At 46.7% G+C, this 11,193-nt stretch overlaps 1 protein-coding gene across 4 annotated transcripts in view; it reads right to left on the bottom strand.

The window, feature by feature from the left end:
* Nucleotides 1-8,579, bottom strand: part of CDC25A (cell division cycle 25A) — a 31,859-nt gene extending 23,280 nt beyond the window's left edge. Inside the window, exons 1-6 of one of the 4 annotated variants that reach the window (XM_008049605.1) lie at nt 8,076-8,579; nt 7,200-7,270; nt 5,651-5,693; nt 4,152-4,188; nt 3,551-3,652; nt 190-309 (exon numbers count right to left, since the gene is read on the bottom strand). In XM_008049605.1, coding sequence (XP_008047796.1) covers nt 190-309; nt 3,551-3,652; nt 4,152-4,188; nt 5,651-5,693; nt 7,200-7,270; nt 8,076-8,245 — 543 coding nt within the window. In that variant the 5' untranslated portion in view covers nt 8,246-8,579. The remainder of the gene's footprint in view (nt 1-189; nt 310-3,550; nt 3,653-4,151; nt 4,189-5,650; nt 5,694-7,199; nt 7,271-8,075) is intronic. The other 3 variants (XM_008049606.2, XM_008049607.2, XM_008049608.2) reach the window with 3 other exon arrangements.
* Nucleotides 8,580-11,193: the final 2,614 nt, after the last annotated feature.

The following is an 11,193-nucleotide window of genomic DNA, read 5'->3' as shown; positions in this document are numbered from 1 at the left end:
ATAAATCAAAAAATCAGCCGGGCATGGTAGCGCGTGCCTGTAATTCCAGCTACTCAGAAGGATCGCTGGAGCCCAGCAGGTCGAGGCTGCGGTGACCGGGAGCGGCCACTGCACTCCAGTCTGGGCGACAGAGTAAGACTCCAACTCAAAAAAATAAATAAATAAATAAAAGAAAGCCAGAGCACATACCATCCGAGCTGGGGCAGAGTTCTGCCTCTGTGCGAAGAGATCTTTACCCTCCTCAAGTCCATGAGAGTGCAGGTAGCCACGAGACGCAGGTCTTATTGGCTTCTTAAACTCAAAGGCTTCCTACAAGACAGTATAGTAAAGACATCTTCTAGTGTCCATGAAAACCAACTCTAGGGTCTCAGTTGTGACTGAAGTGAGGTAGGCAAGGGAGTGGGCACTGATGATCGTTTTATAACTACCTCCAAATTAAGGATTCACCTATTTTTCTTTCTTTCTGTTTTTTTTTTAGTTGGAATCTCACTCTGTCACACAGGCTGGAGTTCAATGGCATGCATATGGCTACCTCAGCCTCGACCTGCTGAACTTCATTGCCTCAGCCTTCCAAGTAGTTGGAACCACAGGTGCACGACACCATGCTCAGCTAATTTTTTTGATTTATTGTAGAGACAAGGTCTCACCAAGTTGTCCAGTCTGGACTCGAGCCCCTGGGCTCAGGCAATCCTCTCACTTCTGCCTCCTAAAGTGCTGGGATTACAGGCGTGAGTCACCATGCCCGGTGGATTTACCTAATTCCAATACTAAACCTGTGTAACTAAGAACTTCGAAGCCTCTGTTAACAGCTAACTTCTAAACCAGCATTTTCTTTTATTTTTCTTTGTTTTTGAGTAAGAGTCTCACTCTGTTGCCCAGGCTGGAATGCAGTGGCACACTCACAGTCACCACCTTGACCTACTAGGCTCAGGTGATCGTTCCACCTCAGCCTTCCAAGTAGCTAGAACCACAGGTGCATGGCACTATGTATGGCTAATTTTTTAAAAAATTTATTGTAGAGAGGAGGTCTCACCAAGTTGCCCAGGCTAGTCTTGAATCCCTGGACTCAAGCAATTCTCTCGCCTCCACCTCTCATAGTGCTGGGATTACAGGAGTGAGCTACTGTGCCTAGACAGCATTTTTTTTCTTGTCACACTGTTTCCTAACACATGAGTATCTGCCAAGTATACCAAACACAATGGACGGTAAGCTAAATCATAATCTTTCTAAAAAAAATTAAATTAAATTTAAAGCAATATCATTGCCTGTGCCTCTGAATAGGGGTAAAAACTTTCCATCTAGAACCATCTGTTTGAGGGCTTCATATTTTCTACCCCTTGCTGCCAATTGGAGACAATTTTTTCCCCACTTAAAAAAATTATTGTATTCCATACTAAAAGCAATAAAATGCCTGTCATTTCAGCACTTTGGGAGGTCAAGGCAGCAAGATTCAGCTTGAGCCCAGGAGTTCGAGACAAGCCTGGGCAACATAATGAGACCTTATCTCTACAAAAATAAAATTAGCTAGGTGTGGTGGCATATGCCTGTAGTTCCAGCTACTCAGGAGGCTGAGGCAGAAGAATAGCCCGAGCCCAGGACGTCAAGGTGCCATGAGCCATGATCATGTCATTAAACTCCTCCTGGGAGAGTAAGATCCTGACTCAAAAGAAAAAAAAAGCAATGGAAAAAAACCCTGCAGGTTTATTTAACATGGATGATTCTTGTTATGATTCTGCTTTCTTTTCTTTTCTTTCTTTTTTTTGAGTTGGAGTCTCACTGCTGCCCAGACTGGAGTGCAGTGGCCACCACAGCCTCGACTTGCTAAGCTCCGGCGATCCTTCCGCCTCAGCCTTCCGAGTAGCTGGAATTACAGGCACATGCTACCACGCCCGGCTGATTTTTTTATTTATTGTAGAGATAAGGTTTCGCCAAGTTGCCTAGGCAGGTCTCGAACCCGCGGGCTCAGGCAATTCACTCACCTCAGCTTCCCAAAGCACGGGACTACAGGCTGAGCCGCTGAGCCACCGAGCCCGGCAATTCTGCTTTCTTAAAGCTCGAAAGCACTCATATGTCCCCTATCCTAAAACATCCATTTGAGAACTTGTTATTAAGTGCCAAAAGCAGTATCATAATATTATAGTTACTTACATGCCAACACAGTACTTTCAATGTATTAACATGTTTACCCACCAAATACAATCTGATTGCCCCCGTCCCCCACGCTTTTTGAGTTGGAGTCTCACTGTTGCTCAGGTTGGAGTACAGTGGCATGCTCACGGCCACCACAGTTTCAACCTACTGGGCTCAAGTGATCCTTCCACCTCAGCCTTCCGAGCAGCTAAAACTACAGGCGCGTGCCACAACGCCCAGCTAATTTTTTGATTTATTGTAAAGAAGAGGTGTCGCCAAGTTGCCCAGACTGGTCTTGAACCCCTGGGCTCAGGCAATCCTCTTGCCTCTGTCTTCCAAACTGCTGGAATTAGGGCGTGAGCCACTGTGCCCAGCCAATTGTCCCCATTTTACGGATGAAGAAACTAGACCTTACAAGATAAGTGATGTGTCCAAAATATAGAAGCCAGACAGGACAATTCCAGAGAACTTTTTAAAACCACCACCTACCCTGTTTTCCCTTTAAAATAAAGCTCCAGGCAGGCAACCCAGGGAGAAGCCAAGTTTGGGGGAGAACCAGGCATTAGTACAGTATTGGCCTGGTAGAAAGCACTACAGAGGCCTATGCACTGCTCTAAGAAATTAAGGAGGATACTTATTCCATATTCTCCCTCATAACATCTCCTAAGTTGACAAAGAAATCATCAGGAGAGATCAAGAAGGCAGTAGGTTTTACACTAAATCTAGATTATAAGGATTATGAACCATGGCATTTTAGCAGGAAATGGAAAAGGGGAGAAAGCAACATAGGGAAATTAAGTGAGAGAGAAGGCTGGAAAAGTTAAGCTCATTTATGCAACCACTTTGGATGCCTACCCTGTGCAAGGTCTGAGAGAGTTAGGCCAGGGTATACTTGGATGGACAACCACAAATTCACCTTCCATACCATCATTTCAGTTACCCTAAGATTCCTTAGAACTTCTTGGCCCTGTTATTTCAAATACTGCCAGGGAGCCTTTTCCTAAGCTTACAGTTCATTCCAGGGTAAGAGCAAAGAGGCAAGGAAAGCCTGAGCAGACTCTTCCAGATAAACTATTCACGGACATAATTATTCCTAAGAGCTACCATCTCAGCAACTCCTACCTGCCAGGCACCATTTTCAATGCTTTATATACAGTCTTATTTAATTCCCACAAGATCCCTAAAAGGTATTACTACTCCTAGTTTACAAAAGAAACAAAGGAGCCTAAACAGATCAAAAAAACTTGCTAAGGTCACATGGCAAGTAAGAAATAGGATTCAAATACAGATTTCTGACTCTAAGACCACACATGAATTTGTCCAAAGTTTAATCTCCCAGAAAGCAGCCATTTCTCTGTAAGTCACTGACACTTGAGGGTTTCATCTGTGCCCTGGGTTAGTACACTAAAGCCACACTCACATTTTCCTTGTTCTCATCCTGGTCAATGAGCTGAAAGATGTCATGGTCAAGTGAGTCAGAATGGCTCCTCTTCAGAGCTGGGCTACATCCCAAAAGTTTCTGCTATCAAAGTGAAAAAATGAATCATTAAGGTACATAAAAAAAAAAAAAACCCAAAACAAAAAAACCAAAAACAAAAAAAATGGAAAACTCAGTTCTCAAGGAAAAAAAGAAGAGGGGTAGAGGAACCAGGCTAGCTAGCTCCTCATACAATGCAGTAGGTAACCAGTAAATGTGACCAGGGTTCCATCTTGCCAGGACATATAAGTTTCCACTCCATGGTATTACACCTAAAATCACAAGGTCTACAGCCTTCTCAGCAGGGATTATTGTGCCAAATCAACCTTAATATAATATTTGCATAAAAAAAAAACTTCCTGGTTTAATAAAACCTTGTTAGAGATGGAGGATAAATTTCTCAAAAGGCAGTTATTACTTAAGTTGCTCTAGGTAGAATGTCTTAAGAGACTTTCACTCTCTAAATTAAGGTTTCCTATCAAGGTCACATTGGAGCTAAGAAACAGGTAACAGATATTAGCTCAATACAAGGGAGTTAACTTACAGGTAGGGAATTTATCCTCCTCATGGGATGTTCAAGGCTGTAATGAGATCAGAAGGTAAATAATGAGAATAAATCAAGTAAACAGGTATTCATATTAGCAGATGCATAGTGTTTAGCTTGTAGTCTGGGAGGGGGGCAGTCAAATAGACTCCCATTTTAGTCAAAAGAAGAATAAATTTCTGAAGCTGTTTTGTTCTCACAGCACCCAACACCAGTCTTCTAGGTGAAAAAAGCAAACCCAAGTCTTGTTCTGTCTCTCTTTTTTTTTTTTTTGAGTTGGAGTCTCACTCTGTCACCCAGACTGCAGTGCAGTGGCTGCTCCTGGCCACCGCAGCCTCGACCTGCTGGGCATTGGTGATCCTTCCGCCTCAGCCGTCCAAGTAGCTGGAACTACAGGAGCGCACTACCACGCCCGGCTCATTTTGATTTATTGTAGAGATGAGGTCTCACTAAGTTGGCCAGGCGGGTCTCGAATCCGTAGGCTCAGGCAATCCACTCACCTCAGCCTCCCAAAGGCGCGGGATTACAGGCTGAGCCACCGAGCCCAGCTTACACTTGTTCTCTTAAGGATATGTCAGAGGATAGAGCAAGGGTTTTAGTGGGACTTGAACATAACACCAAAATTACAGCTAAAATAAAAGAGAAATTCTAAAAACTGCTGACATAAACTACTCACTCTCAAGATACTAAAGTATTTCTAGGATGCAGAAGTCTTACTAGGGACAGCTAAATACAGGGTTCTAGTCCGGAATATGAACTTCATTAAAAAACTAAAAAAGGGCTGGGTGCAGTGGCTCAACCCTGTAATCCCAGCACTTTGGGGGGTTGAGGTGAGAGGATTGCCTGAGCTCACAGGTTCAAGACCAGCCTGGGCAACTGGGTGAGACCTTGTCTCTATAATAAAAAAAAAAAATTCGTCGGGCATGGTAGCACATGCCTGTAGTTCCAGCTACTTGGAAGGCTGAGGCGGAAGGATTACCTGAGCCCAGCAAGTCAAAGCTGCAGTGGCCGTGAGCACGCCACAGTACACCAGCCTGGGCAACAGAGTAAGACTAAGACTAAGAAAAAATTGCCAGGTGCAGTGGCTCATGCCTGTAATCTCAACACTTTGGAAGCCAGAGGCAAGAGGACTGCCTGAGTTCAGGGGTTTGAGACCAGCCTAAGCAACAATGGCAAGACCTCTCTTTCTACGCTAAAAAAAAAAAAAAAAAGCTAGGTGTGGTGGTGCATGCCAGTGGTTCCAGCTATGCTGCACCCCAGCATGGGTAACAGAGTTAGACTCTGACTCAAAAATACCCCACAAAAAACCCAAAAGGGCAACCCTATTTCGGGACCTCTCCCACTGCTGGGGTCATTCCTATAGCCTAATAAATTCCTACTTACTAAAACAAAACAAAACAAAAACAAAACCCAAAACAATAACAACAACAAAAACCAAACAAATAAAACTCAGAAAAATTTGTTCTAAGTACAAACATTTAAAACCACAGAATACATACTTTTCTTTACTGTCTAATGGCCCAGGAGAATCCAGACAAAAACCTGTGGAAAAGAAAGTCTCTTAGGAAATAATACACAAAACACCATTTTTCATTAAAATAACGACAGTAGTATTTTTTAAGTCAAGCATCAAAGATTCATGGCTTGTACTGTTGCCAGAACCGAATTCAAGACTCTATTTGACTGTCAAAAACTTAGTATTTGTGTAAGTCTTAATATTGTCACAGCATATTTACTCATCTTTTTCTCCTACTTGCAAATACCATCAAGGGAAATAGAATTTGAGGAGAGGGTAAATAAAACTGAATCATATCATAATTGGTTATTCAGTTAGAGGTAATTCAGATAACTTTCTGTGAGTTCCAACCACTGAAAGAATAGGTACCTAATTTTCCTGGAATAGTTCGTCTTTCAAATATTTTACCTTAGCAAATCACATGTATAATTTTGGGGTTTGAAAAATACAACTATTAGTCATATGACATACAAGGTATATGTTGCCTTTAATGAAATGTCACCAAGTATCCATCTCACAAATGGCAGCAGGGTGGAGACAGTGCTCAGCACTCCTTATAAGCCAGCTCACATCTTTCATGTCTATGTAACCTTATAAAAAGTTAGGTATTAGAGTTCCTGACTGAGTCTAGTTTGCCAGACTCAAAACAATACAAATAAACAAACAAAAAAATGAAATACACTGACACAATTGAGAATCCTAATCTCAGTTCTATATTGTATTCTACATCACATTCAGAAGCATATATTTCTTTTTAAAATTTTTTTATTTATTTATTTTTCTGAGTCAGAGTCTCACTCTGTTGCCTAGACTGGAGTGCAGTGGCATGCTCATGGCCACCCCAGCCTCAACCTACTGGGATCGGGCGATCCTTCTACCTCAGCCTTCCAAGTAGTGGAACAACAGGCGAGAAGCATATATTTCAAGACTTGTTCTTGCAGTTCCCTAAAGCATCTTTGCCCTATGTTCTTATCTGTGCAAATACAGATAAATCCTGCAAGAACATGAATTTATAAAGAATGAAATGACTGGGTGTGGTGGCTCACTACTGTAACCACAGCACTTTGGGAAGCCAAGACAGGATTGCTTGAGCTCAGGAGGAGTTTGAGACCAGACTCAAACAAAACAAAGCAAACAAAAATAATGAAATACACTGGCACATTTCCTCCATAGCAGGATCACTGAAATGATCTCATTATATTGTATTTCTAATAATTTGACCCTGTATTTTAACCAATAAGATTTTTTGAACACCACTCATGGTAAATGTTACTCTACTACTCATCCTTCAAGAGCAAGCACATACCACCCCTCCTTAGACCTATTGACACTTGACACCTATTTCCTCTCTTCATAAACTGCCACTGGGCTCCTTTGGACTGTTCCTAATGGTGTTTGTCACTCAGTGCCACGACTTCCTCAGCCACTCACCAACACTAAGCTCCTGGGTGAAAGGCCATGTTTCAGGAAATTTCCAGGGTTGCTTCCCACACAGCAGACATACAATATATGGTGAAGACAGAAAAAAATACCTGAATCGGTTGACTCAGAGGAGCCCATTCTCTGCAGATTGTTTTTCACCTCCAGTGGCAGCTCATACTCACTGAAACCAAGATAAGCCCATATAAGCGATGTCCAGGATATAATTAAAAGACCACCGTACAGGAGCCATGAGGGTAACAAGTAGCTAGACTGCCATGAACCATCATCATTTCTAGGCCACACCACAGATTCCACTTTGCCACCCAGAACACCCCTTTAGCCCTGATGCATAGGAGAAAAAGAAGCTGCGGGGAAGGGGGTCATAGCCCTGGGCCACGTTGTAGGATGCGATGACGATGGCAAAGGTTGGGCGATTTCCTGAAACGAGAGAATGTGTTCTAGGTATCGAAGTAGGGTTGAAAGTTGAAAAGGGGCATTCCTGCATTTCAGAGTTCGGGATCACACAAAACTTGTGCTTAAAAATGGAATGCCCAAGATTGAAAGGAAAGAAAACGCCATGTCCCTTTGTCGAGAAGGAACAAAGCTCACAGGAAACTAAGATCCTGCTAGGTAGTTCAGCAAAGGGATGAAGTGAGCGTCCAGAAGGGCCTGATTTCCCCCCGTGGGGATCGAATCCAAAGAACTCCCCAGTTTAGGGACAGAAGGGGAGAGTACAGAGCAATCCGAAAGGAGTGGCGTAGGTGATCCTGGCTGAGGGCAGCCCTGGAGAGTCCGAAAGGCCTCTCCCGCCCAACATTCCGCCAGGGACAAGGGTGCACATGGCGGACCCCAGCCCGGCCGCCCCTAAGCGGCGAACCCAGACCGGTAGGTCTCGCCCTTCTGCCGGCCCGGTTCTTGGCCTGATCTCCCCGAGGGCCGACTGAGGAGCCAGAGGCCTGGGGCACGGCTCGCTGGTCCCTCCTCACCTGCCCAGTCCCTGCAGCTGGTCCATGGTGACCGTCAGGTTGGTGACAGGCGACAGTCCCCCAGCGGCTGGCGCGCCAAACAGAGCCTTCACGACGGGCTGCGGCGCGGGAGGAGGGCTGCAGGCGAAGAGCAGGCGGCGGCGGTGCGGGAGCTCCGGGCCCAGTTCCATGGTGGCGCCCGGCTCGGCAGGCCTCCCGCTTCCGCTCCCTCTTCCTCTGCCGCGCCCGCCCGGCCTCGCCGGCACCGGCACCGGCCTCGGCCGCGCGCCCCGCCGCCGGCGCCCACGGGTCAAACACAAACACGCGGTTCAGGGACGCGGCAGCCGTAGGCAAGCGGCGCGGACGGGCGGGTGTCCGGACCCGGCAGGCGCCAGCCACAAGCGCCAGTGCTCCCCTCTCACCCCGCGAGGCCAGCGGGCTGGCGGGCGCCGGAACCCTGAAGATTAAGTCCAAACAAACGTGGTGGGCGGAGGAGGACAAGAGCCGTGAGGCTCACAGTCCAGGATATCTTCTGTCGCGGAGAACCAAGGCGATCTCCACCTCACTCTGGGGCTGTCGCAGCCGTGGGACCTTTCGCGGTAATAGCTGCTCACAGAGGCCGCTGCTGCCCCGCCCCCCTTTCCTAGTTGGCGCCAAACGGAATCCGCCAATCAGGAACCCACTTCTCCGCCTCGCACCCGAATGGCAGCCGGACTGGACCAATGAGAGGGGAAAAGGGAAGCCGCCTCGGTGGCTCCGCAGTCTTCCGCTCTCAGAAGGGGGTGGGGCCTAGAACAGACGCGAGCGGATCCAAAGGTGAGGGGGCCTAGAGGGCAATGAAAACTCCCAGCAGAACTTGCGAGGAGCTGGTTGCGGCCGAAAGGTTTGCCCCATTGCATGCTGGGAAGTGTAGTTCCCGCCGCGAGCGGCGGCCCAGTTGCCTACTCCCGTTGGGCCACGCCGCATCGTGCCCTGCTCTGTGCCCCATACCCGAAGGGAATGTGGAGGTTAAGGAAAGCCGTCCAGGCCTCTGGAGGTCTGTCTGTCTGGGTCCAGGCTTGGCTCGGCCTCTAAACGTGCAGTGCTGTGGTCCCCTTCCTCCTGCTCCAGCCCCAATTTATAATGAGGGAGGGAATTGAGTGACCCCAGGACTGGAGTCCCGACCACAGGGCCCAAGTCTGGAGCGCTAACAGACTCTGCCTGCTGCGCTGGCCACACACGACTTGAATCCTACAGGACGGCCTGTGCTGTGGGCCTCAGCAGTCTTGCTCACCTCCATTTTAGCCCTTATTGTAGGGTCTTAGGATCATTTCCTTCTCCTACACTCTTTCTTACTCCACTCCTGGAGAGCAATACCAGAAAATAAAAACGAAAGTATACATAGTGGAACAGTATGCCAGACTCTGTTCCAAGTGCATTATCTGTTCTGACTCATTTAATCTTTACAACTTTATGAGAGGAATTATTATCCCCATTGAATAGGTGACCATATTTACTTTTCTAGCCCCTGCACTAGTGGCAGTTCCTGGAATGGTTTTATAGAGAGGCATAGGGGCACGTATTAATTGCAAAATACAGTTTGAAAGCCATAACTGACAGGCAGAAACCCCAAACCTTTGGCCTCAACACCAGACTGGTCACAATGAGGCACCTCCCTCTCAGGATTCATCTTTTCCAGTCTCGAATCAACATCACCCAGGAACTCCTCTTCCCTCCGGAAACTCCAGGCTATTTAGGCCTCTCAGCACAGTACACAGGTTCTGTGGCCCCTCCTTGTTGTTTCAAATATTTTCCCCCAGTCCCGTCTCTTCAAACGTTCTTTTCTCTCCTGTTTTGTGTAGTTGGTTCAATATCCCTATTATTCATTCATCCAACAAATGTTTATTCAGTGTTTACTGAAACAAGCCCAGTGCTCAAAATAAAAATGCCACAATCCCTGCCCTCAGGGAGCTCAAGCTGGCTAAGCTTACTGGTCCTTCTAATAATGGGATCATCACCATTATGTTTGCCTTGGAGGGTTGGGGCACCTGGACAAGGGGCAGAGGGGGAAGGCTGGAAGGCTGGAAGGGTTGCTGCGAGAAGGAGAGCTTGGGAGTGGGGTGAGATGGATGCTTTCTAAGGAGAGGAAAGGGTTTTCAGCAGCCAGGAGATGAGAAGGAATGCTGTGCTTCCTGGGAGCTCCTCCTGAATTGCTCCAGTGAGTACCAGAATGGGCACATGGGAGTGGATGTGAGAAACGTAAGCGGGAGGAGGGGGACAGTTCTTGAAGGGCTTAGAGTTTGCTGAAGGGTTTGGCCTCATCCTTGGACAGTGGAGGGTGTGGAGTGTGTGTGATAACAAGATTTGCTGCAGGGTAAATCAGTCGGGGAGAAGGGGGCAGCCTGAGGAAAGAGGAGAAGGCTGTCCCAATAGTCTGGGAGATCCTGAACTGAGGTGGGGGCCTCAGAGACAGGAGGAAGGGAGTGATATTGCGAGCCATGAAGAAGGTGGATCTCATCGAATTTTGATAATTGAGAGTTAAGATTGCAGGGGGCTAAAGGGAAGGGAAGAGTCTAGAAGGATTCCTAGAAAGACTCAGGCACTGGGTGGATGGTAACATTTCAACCATTGATAGCAGGCACAGTTCTTGGAGAAATTTGATGAGGTGAGTTTTGTACTTGTGGATTGTCAGGGGAGAAATATGAGGTTCATTAGCATGAAGATGTCAATGTGCATTGACGATGTGTAGAGTTTTTAGGACATTGGATCTGGGGAGCACCAGACTGAGGGGCAGCAGGAGAGGAACACCAAGCTGGGGTTGCAAAAGCAACCACAAGGAGGGGCTTGACCAAGTCCATGGTTCAGAAGATCCCTGAGAAGAGTCGCTGAAGGTTGCCAAAAGAAGGTCTTTTTGTGGAAAGGCGAGGAAGTAGCCAGCCACAGAAAGGCGCTGGGAAGGAAAGAATGGCACCGAAGCTATAGTAAGTGCACCAAAATGCACATGTGTAGTGTTCATACCCACGTTATTAGTTTTAGCCCCAAGCAGAAAACCATCCTAGTGCCTATCAACAATAGAATGGGTAAATATAAATAGGTTCTTTCATATAGTGATGAAAAGGAAAGAAGTGCCATCCTCCACACTGTGGTTGAATCTCACAGT

Source organism: Carlito syrichta, unplaced genomic scaffold (genome assembly GCF_000164805.1).
Source record: "Carlito syrichta isolate Samal-C Ts95f unplaced genomic scaffold, Tarsius_syrichta-2.0.1 Scaffold135829, whole genome shotgun sequence".
In the NCBI taxonomy this organism is placed as follows: Eukaryota; Metazoa; Chordata; class Mammalia; order Primates; family Tarsiidae; genus Carlito; species Carlito syrichta.
Note: the sequence above shows the minus strand (reverse complement) of the source record. Positions and strands in the feature narration are given on the sequence as shown.